Genomic DNA, 15,449 nt, shown 5'->3' with positions numbered 1-15,449 from the left:
CAAACAAAATGGAATAGTGCTGTGTCAAATAACAGAACTTGGAATGAAAGTCATTGTCAGTTTTGCTGAAGCCAAAATTCTGATGAGAGACTGTAAAATATCTGCTGTCAACTAAATGCTCACAATTATTTAAAGAAAATGGCTGCTCGTTTTCTGTCTTAACAGATACTTGAGAGATGGGTTTGTTTTGGTTTGGTTTGGTTCTCAGTGCTCCTCTTCATTGAGAACACACCACTAAATCCAAATACCCACACCCCAACTTCCACCAGTTACCTGTCACTCATAATCAATTTGGATGGGTGAGGAATAGATAGGTAGAAAAAGTAGATGAAAAGTGCTTGTGGCTTATTTAGCTGAAAGTGTAAATGTTTTTTTTTTTATATACTGGAAGTAAAAAGGAGAGCGTTTGTTACCCAGCATAGTTCAGGCTGAGTTAAGTGACAAATTCAGGACAGACATAACAAATACATCAAACGTGTGTCCTCTGGTGGCGCTTGTTCATTGGCTGCCACTCGATTATATCGCTTGAAGGCAACACACGGTAAAAGGACCGCAATTGCCAAATGATTTTTACCAACCTTCCATCTTGTGGTGAACAGCTGTGCAGTAAACCAAAACAAATATATTTAAAATGCAACCAGAACGCTCATGTATTAGAGCAAGGGTGTCAAACTATTTTTTTTCGCGAGCTTCTTTCGGAGGGCCATTATGACTGTCACCCCAAATAAATCTATGAGCACCTCACATTATATACAGTAAAAGCTACAAAACAAACTGACAAATAACTCGTTTTCAAATCAGAAGAGTAAAAACTGGTCAAATATTTTTAAAAAAAGATATTATTAAAAGTGAAGACTATTTGCAATTCTAGTAATGGCACACGAATTTGATGCACAATTTGTCTTCGCGGGCCACATAGAATGATGTGGCGGGCCGTATCTGGCCCCCCGGGCCTTGAGTTTGACACCTGTGTATTAGCGTAATTCACAAAGAACAAAAAGAAAGGACATTTTCTATATAACTTTGGTTTGTGTTAGTTTTGTAAAAGTTATATCTTCCTTTGCTTATCATTATTTATAAGGCGCTTGTTTTCCCGCACCTCTGAATATCCACCCCTTGCTTTCCAAGCATCCAATTCTGCCTTTCGTTTAACTGCATTCGTATTGACTGGACACCCCACCCCCAGCATCCCCCTGATTAAAAAATAGAAAAAGCATCATCCACATTCTTGATATGTCAGTAATGTGGTCTGTGCTTATGTGTTACGCATTTGCTATCATCTGCAAACATCCCTTAATATAGTGCCGTTATAATAATAAGAAGAAGAAGAAGAAGAAGATGTCACAGTCTTCTTGTATTGATGCAATTTGGTCGTTATAATCTGACTTCTCCCATATCTCTCTCTCTCTCATATATTCTTTGTGTATTGAGCTTTTTGGTATTTTTCTTAGCAGCAATACAAAGTGGCAATGCCAGTAATGTCTTGTTTACAGTCCTTCCAGCTTTCCCTATCATTTACATACCCTTAATAGCCTGCTTGCAAAACAAAGTGCTGCATTGCCTTTACAATGATAAATCCAGCTGGGGGGGGGGTTGGAAGACTGTTAATGGTGTGTCACTCAACTACTCTCAACCTTACCACCATGTTAGCCAGTCCTGATACAACGGCACTAACAAAGATGGAGGGGTTGTGTTTGTCAGCCTCGCTAATACCGTGCTAGTTGTTTGCACTTGCAGGAGCGAGTGAGAAAAATAATCACCGTCATTTGTTGTCTATTATCGGCGTGGCTTTTACTAACTGTTAATGATATTTCTTCAAGGTCACTCGGCCAGCCAAAGAAATGGTGCTCCATTGCTTATATGTATGCAAGCACCATATGATATTAAATTAATGCAATTTCATGGAAAAAGCATTACAAGATAGAATATATTACATCAAATGAAGATTTAGTGGAGCTTGCTGGCCTTGACAGTCTGCCACTTAAAGGCTGTTGTTGTGGAGTAAGAACTATCTGAAGAGCCATAATGATTTTTGCCGCTTTTTATTTTTAACTGTGTCATGTAACCGATGTCTGAGTCTGGTTGACTTCGCTTCGGATTTAATAACTGCTGCGTAATTGTGCTTGTGTCAAATTAGGAGCCGGGATTATGAAGCAAGGTAGCATCCACCCCCTCCTTAGCACAATTTACTGATTCTATTTTTGGTTTTCCTACTGAGTCATGCCCCCCTGAATAGGATGCACACACACACACACACACACAGACACACACACACACGCAGTTTTTTTGTCTGTACATGTACACATGCACTTTTCCTGTTTCTTACCACTAATGCATCTCTTCATCATTGGAAAATTCATTTTGTGAATGGACAGCTGCATGACTCATCGATTCTCTGAAGCGGAACAATCTTCACGGATGTGACTTCTTCGGCTATTAATAAACACAACCAAATTTAAGGGTGAGAAAGAGGTCAGAATGAATTGAAACATTTGATGAGCTTGCTTTTACTGGCAAATCTTTCTCCTTTCATTTTTGATAGCGGTCTCTCTCGGTAATTGTGTCGCTCAGGCTATAATTTAATTGGACAAAATGCTGTTAATTTGGTGCCAACCTTTGGGAGGGTCTGGTGTGGAGGGTGCTTCTCATTATAACCCAAAAGAGATCCCACAAGCGCTTCATTAATTGCCCTGTGTTATGTAAGTTGTGATGTTCAAAAAAAAAAAAAACACAGAGCTCTTTGCAGTTTTGCCAAAGGCAACCTGAAGCTTCACCAATTGTGTGGCCATGAGCTCTTCCTCTTGTATCTCTTGCTCAGAGGCTTCTGCTAGCTTTTGTATTCTATCTCAACAATAGAACATGTACATTATAAGGATTAGTTTTGTATTTGATTACACTTGATGGGTTTTTGTCAGGTTCTTTGTAACAACACTTTAAAAAGACCTATTACTATCCTTTTTAGCAATTTTAGCTCATTTGACTTCGAGATACTTTCTTCTGCACCCTCTTGAGAAGTTTACCACACTGCTTTCTCAACCCTACAAGGACATTGCCTGTAGGACCTCAACTGGAGTTCTCCATCCGACCGGGTCACCGTCAAGCCTGGTCACACTAAGCCAGGTTGGGTGTATGGGGAGATTGCTTTAGCACCCACGGGAATGTTCTTCTCACCCAAGAATTGTCGAATGCTCAGGGCGTTGTGAGCAGGCAAGTTGTCACGCTGAAGCAACTTGCAGTAGCCTTTGTAGACATCAACTGACCCCCACTGAAGAGAAAATTTATAGTTTTGATTCAGAAGGTATTTTTGGTTAAACCATTCCTGTTATTCATTTGACATACTTTGAAGGTGAGTTTTTCAGGATATCAAATTTTGTTAGGCACCCACCCCAAAATAAACCTCACTATTTGAGAAGTTCACAAATAGTGAATCACAACTTGGTGGTATTCACTGGACTTGCTTTTGGTAATTCGATAATAAGCACAATGAGATTTACCATTGCTTTTGTTGACCCTTTTTTTTAGGTTAAATTGGGGTGATTGAATAATCATACTGGAACTTAAAAAAAAAGAAAACTGCCACGCTAATGCATTTAAGGGAATTTTGTTAATTAAAAATAGAAAACCAGAAAAATTCTTGCCTATGCCTTTGGCTCCACAACCTTTATATCGCTATGGCACGTATTTTACATTTAAAAAAAATCTCACACCACACAAACATGTCCTAAAAAGTATCAATAACAAAAAAATGAAATTTGCTCAAAATGAAATCTGGGCTTGTTCAGTCAAAGCTATTATTTATTCTGATGAGTACGTATGTCAGTAGACGGGGTAATTGTACTTTCTGTCATCTGGTGAAAGAACATTAAATTGTTCTGCTAGCCACTATGCATGGCTCATATAGATAGATGAACAAAGATTATTCATAGTACCATAAATGGATAATTTATAGTCCAATTCAAGGATTTGGATGATATCCCGTGACACAATAATTGCTTACAGCACAGCAGTTGGGAATCACTGGCCTTCACCAAGCGCAACTGCAATTTTATGTATGACTTAATGTACATTCTGTGCACTATATTTGTCTTCTATTGCAGCCATCAGCTACACACCAAGCTACAAGAAGCCCCCTCCACCCGTCCCGCCCCGCACCACCTCCAAACCCCTCATCTCCATCACAGCCCAAAGCAGCACAGAATCCACCCAGGATGCCTACCACGAAGGGAGGCACCTCCACGGCGGGATGTGGGGCTCCGATGGCCTGACCCTGGGCCTGAACCCTGGCAGAGCCCTCTATAACTCAGTTGACAGCCTGGATAGCGCCAAGGCTGTAACAATAGCCATGGAGGCAGCTGGGGTCATGGCTGGAAAGAGACACCCGTCCACAGACAGCCACAGCTCGGTACTCACCTGCGACAAGGCCATCCTGGTGTCTAAGGCTGAGGAGTACCTGAAGACACCTCGGTCCTCCATAGGGATCCAGGTCAGTTTTGACGGAAGCCGCATCTCTTGCTTAATAATATACAACCACGAGAGAGAAACATAGTAGTCAATTCAGCTGCTAAAAATAGGCCCTGTGAGTCATCATCCCACAATCCATCAATTAGGATTCAACTCATGCTATGGCTTGTTCTAGTGAATGGTTCCCTCTAGGCTTCATTCACTCCATCTTCATTTATGTTTGCATTTAATCAGTTAATTAGGAAAAACACGCCAAAGCCTACCTTGTGATGAATGAGCAAAGGCTAAAAATGCAGTTTATATAACGATTGCCCGTCTTTATGTTTTTTTGCGGTGTACGTTGGAAGATTTTGGATTTGTAACCCTCATTAATTCACTTTAGCCCTCAAGATTAAGTGATTGAAAATGCTTTTGTCATCTTTATTCACCTCTAGCATGACTTTCTACTTAGTATTGGTTAAGCATTTCGTATTGTCCAGGACCAAGAATAAATTCAAAAGTCTTTCGTCCATCTTAATGAAACGCCACGTGATTCATAAGACATTTTCTATTTGTTTTTACAACCAATTTTTTCCCTCATTGCTCATCCTTTTGTTTTGCTTCCAACATGTGACTCAACTTTCATTTCAGACTTTCTGCCAAAATACCAAAACACGTTTGGTTCCACATCAGCAGTTTACCCCTGTAGTGATAAAAGTGAACTGAGCCGAAGATGTATAAATTTCATCCATCTCTTGTATGTGTTGCTCTGTTATTGCTCTGTGAGGAAACCTACAGAAAAAAAAGATTTCAAATGAGCAAAGGGACAAAATGGAACATTGCCTTCAAGCAGTGACCATATGTCTCAATATCCACATTTGGTGTGCCACCAAACCTTTATTTATTAGGCCTTTCTTCTCCAGACACAAAATGTTCAGTGGTTACCCGGGAGTGCAGACAGACCGAGTTATTGCGACATCGAGCATACAGGAAATTATGATCACTCGACAAAGAAAACAACAAAATTAGATAAGGAGGAAATGAGTAAACACAAAAATGAGACCGACTGGAAAGAGATGGGAACATTGTCAATGATGGAACTCTAGAGAATACTACAGATACAAGAATATTTATTCCTATGTATCTATTTAGCTTTCTATCTAGCTCTCCGTCATTGACTGGCTGACAGTTGTCCCTTCACTCATTCTGCAACATGGGAAGTTGTTCTGTCCCTCTCATGAATGTAAATTCAATATTGACTCAAATCTTACCATTTGATCTGAACAGACTGCTTGTCTTGATTCATTTATTTGAACAAATGAATGGCTGAGATTTGTTTTGTGATATTTTGCTGCCTTATGACTCCGGGGATTTATACATTTTCAATGAAAACAGAAAAACAGGTAGAGGATTGGAGAAAATCAGTGGTATCTCCAAAGTGACATTTAAAAATGGGAAATTACCGTATTTTACGAACTATAAGGCGCACCGGACTATAAGGCGCACCTTCAATGAATGGCCCATTTTAAAACTTTGTCCTGATATAAGGCGCACCGGACTATAAGGCGCACCATTAATGCATCATGTCAAATTTTTAATACAAATCAAATCATTCTCCATTTTATCTTTTTTATTTCAACTTCAGACGCAACAAATTACTTTATAATCATTGATTCATGATTCATAGTCTTCAGAGGGCCACTTATGATTGATTTCATGACACAATGCATCGGCCAGTTTAAATTGAGGGATTTCAAAGTCAAAGTCAAAGTCAAAGTCTGCTTTATTGTCAACATCTTCACATGCCGAGACACAGAAAGAGATCGAAATTACGTTTTCCCTATCCCACGGTGACAAGACATATTACACGATAGACATACAAGTAAACAACGCAATATATTTGGTCCATATATAAGGCGCACTGTACTATAAGGCGCACTGTCGGCTTTTGAGAATTTTAGGTTTTTAGGTGCGCCTTATAGTCCGGAAAATACGGTAGGCATTTGTGTAATTAAGTTAAGTTTTGATGTTGCTTCAATGTTTTTAGATGAACTCATATATGACAATAACCATTTAAAAAAGCAAACAGGACCCAAAGAAAGAAACCGTGTTGTCTTATAAACCTTGATAAATCATGAGCTGTTTACAGACTAGCTTTGACAGTTAAGCTCAGTCCCAGTTCAATAAAGGCACATGTGGTGGCTCACATAATGACAGCAATTTTGCCTCGTATTGGCTCTGTGCATTAGGTGGAGGCTGCAACAGACTCGGAATCCGAAAGCAAAGGCTCCAGGGAATACCATTCAGTTGGGATCCAGGTGGAGGATGACAAGAAAGGGTAAAAATCCTGCTTTTGAGTCTTTGCTGTCAACAACTTTAATTAATTGCCTCTTGCTTTTTCTCAATGCAATATTACCTCCTTGGCCTTAAGACAAGGCCGGTTCAAGCGCTCCAACAGCGTGACAACAGCAGTGCAAGCCGACATGGAGTTGGAGGTCTTCCCCACTATGGAAGACAAAGGCTTGCAGTTCGGCGGGGGCTTCCAGCGTCACTCAGAGCCCAGCACGCCCACCCAGTATGGAGCCGTGCGAACCGTACGCACTCAGGGGCTCTTCAGTTACCGTGAGGACTACAGGACCCCAGCTGAGCCCCCCAGTCCCAGAGAGACCACAAGTGAGCCCACGTGGCAGCTGGAGCCCCCCTCGCCACAAGAGAATACAGTCACATCTGGTGAGTCGGGGCGTAGCTCCCCTTCTCTGAGGAGAGACGGGAGCTGGTTCATGCAGCTGCTTCATACTGAGACCAAGAGGATAGAGGGCTGGTGTAAAGAGATGGAGGCAGAAGCTGAAGAAAATGATCTGTCAGAAGAGAGTGAGTGACACAAAAGATTGTTCAAAATAAAAGATGCCAGCGTTAAATACAATGTCATGTATTTTGTGTTACAGTCCTGGGAAAAATCCGAAGTGCCGTGGGGAGCGCTCAGCTGCTCATGTCGCAGAAATTCCAGCAGTTTTATTGGCTCTGTCAGCAAAATCTAGTAAGTGTGGGTGCTATCGGAAAATATTTTTTGTCACGACTCCACAGATTGTTATAGCAGATGTAAGCTTTTTGTTTTGAGCATCCGACACAAGATGGCTGAGGTAGTCGATGTCCTCCTCCTTTGTCATTGCTCTGCTAGTTACAACTTTCAACTAAATTGAAAATATTTCATTCATTCATCATTCATTCAAAATATTTCATTCGAGTAACTGGGCCTTATCGTGAAAAGCATGAAAATCAAAAAGTAATTAACACCACAATCCATGATCCCAAAACAGTTTAATATAATTTCAAATTCAATTCTTTTGAATAATGTCAGATGCAGAAAGCAATAATACTGAATATTAAAAGTATGGATTAGTTTAGCGTCAACAAAACACATCTTACTCCTCATATAGAGACACTTATCCAAGTTATTCAGTAACTTCAGCCACACACATTTTCTTTGCAACCTTTCGTTGCAAAACTGCAATGCACATTGACACGCGAACAGACTCAATCAACCCCACTGAAAATCATTGATTCTGGAAAGGGACAAAAATGAGAATCGATATCTATTTGGGGCATTTAGTTTGGGCGAGAAAGCGATGCGGGGAAACTACATGAGAGAAGATGACTGTTTTGTAGTTTGGATGATCATGCTGTGAGAGAAAACGAAAATTGTACAAAGCCTTTTATCGATCTGAGTAAATATCTCTGCCAGTTGCACATGTTACGTACTACTCAAATAAGGACAAAAGACAAAAAAGATTACAAGAACAAGACAAGATAACATCTAACACATATCTCCTTTGTCCTCATTACGTCGTGGAGGACCCCAGTGCCATGCCGCGGCCTACCTCACAGGACCTGGCTGGGTTCTGGGACCTGCTGCAGCTCTCCGTTGATGACGTCACTTTGAAGTTTGACCAACTGCAGCAGATCAAGAGCAACAACTGGAGGCCAGTAGATAGTCCAGACAAGAAGGTAAATGCAATAAAACTGATTTCTTTCTGCTGCTGAAACAAAGTTAAAAAATATTATATACATGCTCTATTATGCACATGGAAAAGTGTCGTCTTGGTAATTTGCAGAGATGTGAGATTTTTTTATTATTATAATCCTGCATTAATCAATATTAAAAGATAGATCCTCAAAACAATTCCATAAGAAACTTATTGCATGTCTTTGCGATATGCATGTTCCATGGTGCAAAATCGTGATGTCGATATTTTTTCGATATATTGTACTGCCCTATTAAATAGTACATGCATTAATGCTATTTTCTATTTTTGAACAAGATGTTTCATTTATTGTTCTTAAAATCAATCAACGTGGGTTGCTACTCATAAAACTATTTAGTCCCAGTGTGATAACAGTTGACAACCAATGCCCCAAAAGGACAAAACACATTATGGATGCAAAGTGCTCCGTAATAAAAGATGTGATGAATTAGTGAGTTGTCATAAATATGATCAGCTTTTCAGCTGCCACTTTGGCAAGGTGGAATTAGTAGTAAATAACAATGAGTAATGTTCTTTTATCCTGTGATGACTGTTTATCGTGTTCTGATTAATTTGTTTCTCTTTATAAATTATTCAGCTACACCTAATTAGTTTGCCATTGTTTCCCAAAGCCTCTTGCTCCAGTACCAAAGAAGACAATTCGACAGAAGAGTCTGGTAACAAGGGAAAAGTCCTTGGACCTCCCCGACAGGCACCGGCAGGAGGCGCGTCAACGGCTGATGGCAGCCAAGCGGGCGGCTTCCTTCCGCCAGAACTCTGCCTCGGAGCGAGCGGACAGCATCGAGATCTATATTCCCGAGGCTCAGACTCGACTTTGAGAAGTTAGGTTCAAGGGAAACTTGTCTCCCTGCTCAGCTCGCCTTTTTTTCTAGACTTCTCTTTTCTCCTTTATTTATTAGGGCCATCTTTAAAGCCATCCTCAGTGACCCTCGCCAATGCCATCGGCCTGTAGGATGTGCCTCACGTCCCCAAGTTAGTAGAGCTCTATGATGGGCACGGGTTGACTAGTTTTCTCACTGATAATCCGATTACCACACTCACATACCGCATCGCTTTTCGTTCAGTGTTTTTCCAACATTTGCAAAGTGCCATTTTAAAAGTGTAGCTTTGGGAAGCCTATTGGCAACCAAGCCTTTGAGCTACAAAGAATATTTTCAATAGATTGAGGAAACCTACAACTCTTTAAATTTTTCAGTAATTGACTTTTATTTCCCAAACCTAATGTGAATTGTTAAAAGTGCCAATGCTTCAAATACCTCAGTCAATGAGCCCCGGCCGTGTTGGAAATGCAGCTCTTTTTTTCTTCTTCTTTTTTAATTAAATCGGATGGTCATTTTTCATGGGATTAATTGTTGGAAAAATGACCTCATCATGCACATTATAAACACCTCTTCTGAACATCTGCTGTTACAAACTATCAAATATTGACATTGACGTCATTGCAGTAGGAAAAATTGGTTTTGTCCTTAGATGAAAATACGTTGATTGCACTAATGCACTTATTACAAATTCCACGTTTCAGAAGGGAAATGTACATAACTGAAGGTAACAATAGTTTTTTTTTTCTTCCCCTCAATATGAATTTTAAACTTTTTTTTTCCACCATGTCCATAGTTCACACCTCATCTAATTGTTTTTGACAAAACCAGTTTTATTTTATTTCACCATAATTCACAGTGCTAATGCGTAGGCAAATTGTATCCTTCGGCAGATTATGTTACGGAAAATTCCTGGTGGTTTATATTATTTTAGTTTTTGTTAAAGTCTTACCAAGTCGTAAGATAACCATAAAGTAACCCTCATGTAAGAGCAAAATGATCAATTGTAAAAGCGATTCCCACATTATAAAGGACATCTTGCACAATCAGTACAATTCAATAAAATGGAACATCAAGATTAAAATTCTCCCCTTACAAAGATAAGGTTCGGTGTCAAAGACACAATTGGTTTATCATTGTGTTTATTCTTGTTTCAAGAGAAATACAGTGTGAATGAGAGATTATTTTTACCCCATCATTTAGCTAAGTAACACAATAAAAATAATAATATATTTTACTTTTTTGTAATAATAAAAATTATTTGTAATAATAAAAACAGTATAATGTATCACACTATGAGTCCTAAATAATAATCATTAATACCGCTGTGACAATTTCACACAAACTGAACATTTTTATCTTTGTTTTGGCAGAATTTTGAAAGATTTTTTACATCTCATTTTGCGGTTTTACTTACATTTATTGAATGACCAGTGTAACTTTTCTTCTCATTCACGTAACTCCAAATTCTGATGATGTGATATATTTTATGATAACACGTAAGAAAAGAGCAAGAGTACACATTTTTGAGTTTTTGGTGTATTTTAGTACTGCTGTGCTGACAGAGACAAAGAGAAGATGACAGGTCAGAGGCTGTGTTGACTTTATTTCACCACCGCTACCCTCCGGTGGCACATCGTTCGTCTCACGCACGCAATGCACATGTCTTGCATCAGCACTTCTTTGAAACCAAGATAAGGACTCTTTTGGAATATAACTCACATACATTCACCAGACACAATGCAGTTTAAATTTACGCCCCAAAAAAACCTGAAAACCGGCCTACCGTAAATTAATACTGACGAGTACACCCCTCGCATTTTTTGAAAATATCTTTTTAAGACATGCATCTTGTTCAACAGTGCATATTTATTGTCTCCTCCAAACTCAAACTTATTCTAATGAGGACAAGAGATAATGAAGAAATATAGTCATCCACTCACATAGTATATCGCAGTTCACCTTTTGCAAGCTGAGTTAATCACACATTCTTGCATACTTATATGCCAGAAGGAAAAAAATTCATCATCATCTGAAGTACAATGTGTCTATTGCAAAGTACAAGTGGCTTAAATAACACAACTATGATCAAATAAGCATCCTTAGCAAATTGTGTCGCCTACCACCGCGAGTTAGAACCAATTGTGATCCATGACAGGTGGTTAGGATAGAGGGGGAATGGAAACATCATCTGGTGCACTTTCAATGGCTTTATTGAACAAACAGTAACAAAATACAGTAAGCACAAGCACATTCTCAGCCAACCTGCCGATGGCCTTAACCGACACCGTCACGCCAGTAATGATTTAAAGTCATGGATATTACAATATGAGGATGGTGACCTCAAGCGGACAAAAATAATACCTGGACCTCACATGCATATATAGTATGATGGCGTTAAAGCATATGCATGTAGCTATCCATCTTTGTCTTTACCGCTTTGTCCCCACGGGGGTCGCGGGCTTGCTGGAGCCTATCCCAGCTGTCATCGGGCAGTAGGCGGGGGACACCCTGAACCGGTTGGCAGCCAATCGCAGGGCACACTGAGACGAACAACCATCCGCACTGCTCAATCGGCCCACCTAGCATGTTCTTGGGATGTGGGAGGAAACCGGAGGACCCGGAGAAAAACCATGCAGGCACGGGAAGAACATGCAAACTCACATAGGGAGGGCTGGAGGTGGAATCGAACCCGCACCCTCTGAACTGTGAGGTGGATGTGTTAACCAGGCTTGCATGTAGCTAGTGATGGGAAAATGAAGCTTCAAATCTTCTTCATGAAACAGTTGTTATATTTTTTTACTCCTCTTGATGGCCCTACCGCCCTAAATATAGGATCATTATTTTCATGATATTGTGCGGCTGTACCCACTGATTTTATTTCGGAAAATACATGATTCACTTTGACTCAATTTCCCGTCTGTTTCTAAACATCAAAGTGTGTGATGGGTTCGTGTCTTAGTGTGTCGAAAAAGATGTGCATTCAAACCAGACTGTGTGTGTTTCTCCGTTAAGTGACACACATCTACTGCTCACTTGACTTGAGAGACTTTTAACAGTTTGACAGAAGGAGTGTGTGAACGTGATGCCGGCCATTTGGCAGACACAGAGACGATCCCCTGCTGTTCGCACAGAGGCAGGCAGACAGGAGAGAGACAGACCCGGCCTGACATATGCTGGCTTAGAGGAGACGTGAGCGTCGCGTTGGGCCCCAAACTGCTGGCGTTATGTGCTGTTGTGTAGCTGCGGGGCTGTGTTATGTGAGGATCTCTGTTCGCTGTGCTGGGTATTTTCAGTTTGCCTTTCACGAGGCAAAGCAGCTTATGTAAGATTTTGGGTCCTTGGTGAGATCAAGCAAACAGCCTCACAGGGCCCTCCGAAAGCCGCTGTTGATAAATGTATTGCTGAATCTTGGCCTTTGCTGTTCAATGCTAGTGAGTGAATTTCTCAGAGGATTTTTCATTTCCCCTTCTGCACACTACAAAGTAGCCACAACTGCCAAGTAGAAAATAAGCTGATCGCTGCAAATGGCCAGTGAGATGAGGGCCAAGTCACATGTGAGAGGAATAGTTAAATAAATTAAAGGTTGGAGGCAACCACAATTTTTCTCCAGTGCTATTGGATGGCCACATAGGACCACGCTCATGACAAAAATGCCATTTTAAATATGGACAAAATGTGTGCAAAATGCATGCCCTGTATACATTTCATTTTTCTTAATATATTTTTTAATGCACGCTTAAAAGATCTACTGTAATAACCCAACAACTAAGGGTTTCAAACAGCAGAACAACTTTTTTTCCCACTGCAAAGGGCTCTCTTGCATAAAAGTTACCATTCAATGGATGCCACAAAACTGCTCAAGCAGCTGTGGACCACAGCTCACTTGCCAACGTCGAGGCCTTGCTTCTTACAAGCAAATATGTAACACACAGGCACTCCCATATATTTTATGATTTTGTGTGTGCTCCAATATGATTAGTGTGTTCAGATAAGTGCAAATGAAGCATATTAAAGTGGTAAAACTACACATGGAAAAAAAATGTTTTTTTTACATGCCCTCTAAATATTGTTCATACTCACCCAATTACCAGATACAATGAGAACTGCAACTGCGATCGTGAGGCAGTTAAATGTGAAGTTCTCAAGCAATCACCCAAACATGAGCATTTGTACAAAAATATGCTTTCAATTAAATTACTCTTCTGATGAGGAAATGAATGACCCTTACCACCATGTGAAGCAATGCGGTATAGCAAGGCCAGCATTGCACAGTTGTTGGAAATATTGTATTGTTGTCTAGATTTTCTGAGGCTTCAGCCCATTTTACTCACATCTGCCATGGCTGTTTTTTTTTTTTTTTTTGGAGGATCTGAGAAGTGGATGAGATCCCCCTTGGCAGGAAGTCACTGGGATGATGAATGAATTAATAGCAAGTCAACCACCGTAAAACACTAAGGGCAGAAATGATGGTTTCACATTAAAATACGGTAAGGGCAGCAATCCACGAGAATTGCCATCTTTTTTCACTTATTTGACACGCTGTAAAAACATCAGCCACGTCCTTTAGCCATTTTCCATAAGCAAATCATCTCTGCTCCATTGACGCGTGCGCCATCATATTTTCAATATTTCATCATGGCCTCATCTCTGGATCCCTCCGCTTTCAAATGAAGAACTAGATGTGAGGTGTTTAAAGTGGGACATTTTCTAAATCAAAACATTAGTACAGAAACTTCAAGATTTCCTTGAACCTGTAAAACAATTCTATTACAAGGCAAACTTGTTGAACAAAAAAAAAAAGGTAGTTGTTTAGCGAAAACTATTTTCAACTTATGTATATCATATCTATAGTGTGGATGAATAACACCAAATAGTCATTATTTGTAAATAAATAAATATATATATATAAATATATATATATATATATATACAGTACAGAGATATACAGTATATAATTATATAATATGCTTCACCAAAACATAACTATTTTCTGCTGTTGCTCATGTTCTGTTATCACTTATTTTAAAAATATTTTATAAACTGATATGATGGCATGCATAATGATTCTGAATGTAGATTTGTATTTATTTATTTATTTATTTATTTATAAGTCATTTTACTGATGTAGCTTGCATATCCTATTTATTTTGGATCGGATTTATGTTTCTCTTTGTGCACCTATTTGTTTGCTATTATTTATTTATGAAAAACCTACTGAAAGAAGTTTGTGTCTTTTGAGTAATTTAGTCATGACCATCGTCATACAATGTAAATTATTCTCACAATTAAATTTTTGGATTAAAAAAAAGTTTGAAACACTTTGTGTGATTCCTGATGACTCGGCAATTGTGCAAATTTCAAGGTCCTCTTTTTGCTAAAACTGCAATTATGTACACTAGCTAAACTGTGTACACTATATCTACTAAAACATGCAGTATAACGGAAAAAATATAGTATAATACTGCATATTTTATTTTCAGTGTTCTTGAACAGAATAGAATGCTCATCTTGGCTTGTTTTGTCCCTGACAAAAATACTACTAATAATAATCAATATATGTATCAAATGTTGATGTCAGTCCCTCTCAAAAAATTCCTGAATTTTCTGGGACATCAGCACGTTTGATTTTTAACACGTACCTTATTTTAATTTATGATTTGGTGAATAGAAAATGTATTCACAAACTGCACAACGGTAATGGTGGCAGACACAAAATGTAGGAGTTAAAATAACACTTGGTCCTTTTTACTTTGAATGTTGTTTTGTCTTTTCACTCAAACATAGCGCTGATATTTGCTTCCAGACAGCTGAAAATAAAATACTTTTTTGACAACCATGAGTGATGATACCCCGCAGACACGACTACTTCAGATAAATGCTAAGGTGCAAACATATGTTGTATGATCTTGCTCCCTGCTGGCTAAACACAACCAATTATCTCCCCTGTAGTGTTGGCTCGTGAGTGAACGATTCATTTAAAAGAATGAATTCTTTCAGTGAACGACAGTGAAGTAATAACTTCCTAAAGTGAATCGTTCCTTTTTCAGTTCATATGACTTCAACCTGTAGGTGTCGGTAATGCACATAGAAGCTGGTGCCACCTCGCTGTAAAACAAAACAAAGAAGAGAATGACGAAACTTCCCT

The 15,449-nt window shown here is 39.3% G+C and overlaps 1 protein-coding gene across 1 annotated transcript in view; it reads left to right on the top strand.

Moving 5' to 3' along the window:
• Window positions 1-10,475, top strand: part of dlgap2a (discs, large (Drosophila) homolog-associated protein 2a) — a 33,019-nt gene extending 22,544 nt beyond the window's left edge. Inside the window, exons 6-12 of the mRNA XM_061302109.1 lie at window positions 1,128-1,187; window positions 4,095-4,483; window positions 6,690-6,778; window positions 6,872-7,311; window positions 7,386-7,477; window positions 8,293-8,445; window positions 9,095-10,475. Coding sequence (XP_061158093.1) covers window positions 1,128-1,187; window positions 4,095-4,483; window positions 6,690-6,778; window positions 6,872-7,311; window positions 7,386-7,477; window positions 8,293-8,445; window positions 9,095-9,301 — 1,430 coding nt within the window. The 3' untranslated portion in view covers window positions 9,302-10,475. The remainder of the gene's footprint in view (window positions 1-1,127; window positions 1,188-4,094; window positions 4,484-6,689; window positions 6,779-6,871; window positions 7,312-7,385; window positions 7,478-8,292; window positions 8,446-9,094) is intronic.
• Window positions 10,476-15,449: the final 4,974 nt, after the last annotated feature.

The sequence above is a fragment of the Syngnathus typhle genome, linkage group LG16 (assembly GCF_033458585.1).
Source record: "Syngnathus typhle isolate RoL2023-S1 ecotype Sweden linkage group LG16, RoL_Styp_1.0, whole genome shotgun sequence".
In the NCBI taxonomy this organism is placed as follows: Eukaryota; Metazoa; Chordata; class Actinopteri; order Syngnathiformes; family Syngnathidae; genus Syngnathus; species Syngnathus typhle.
This window is presented reverse-complemented; position numbering and strand designations above follow the sequence as displayed.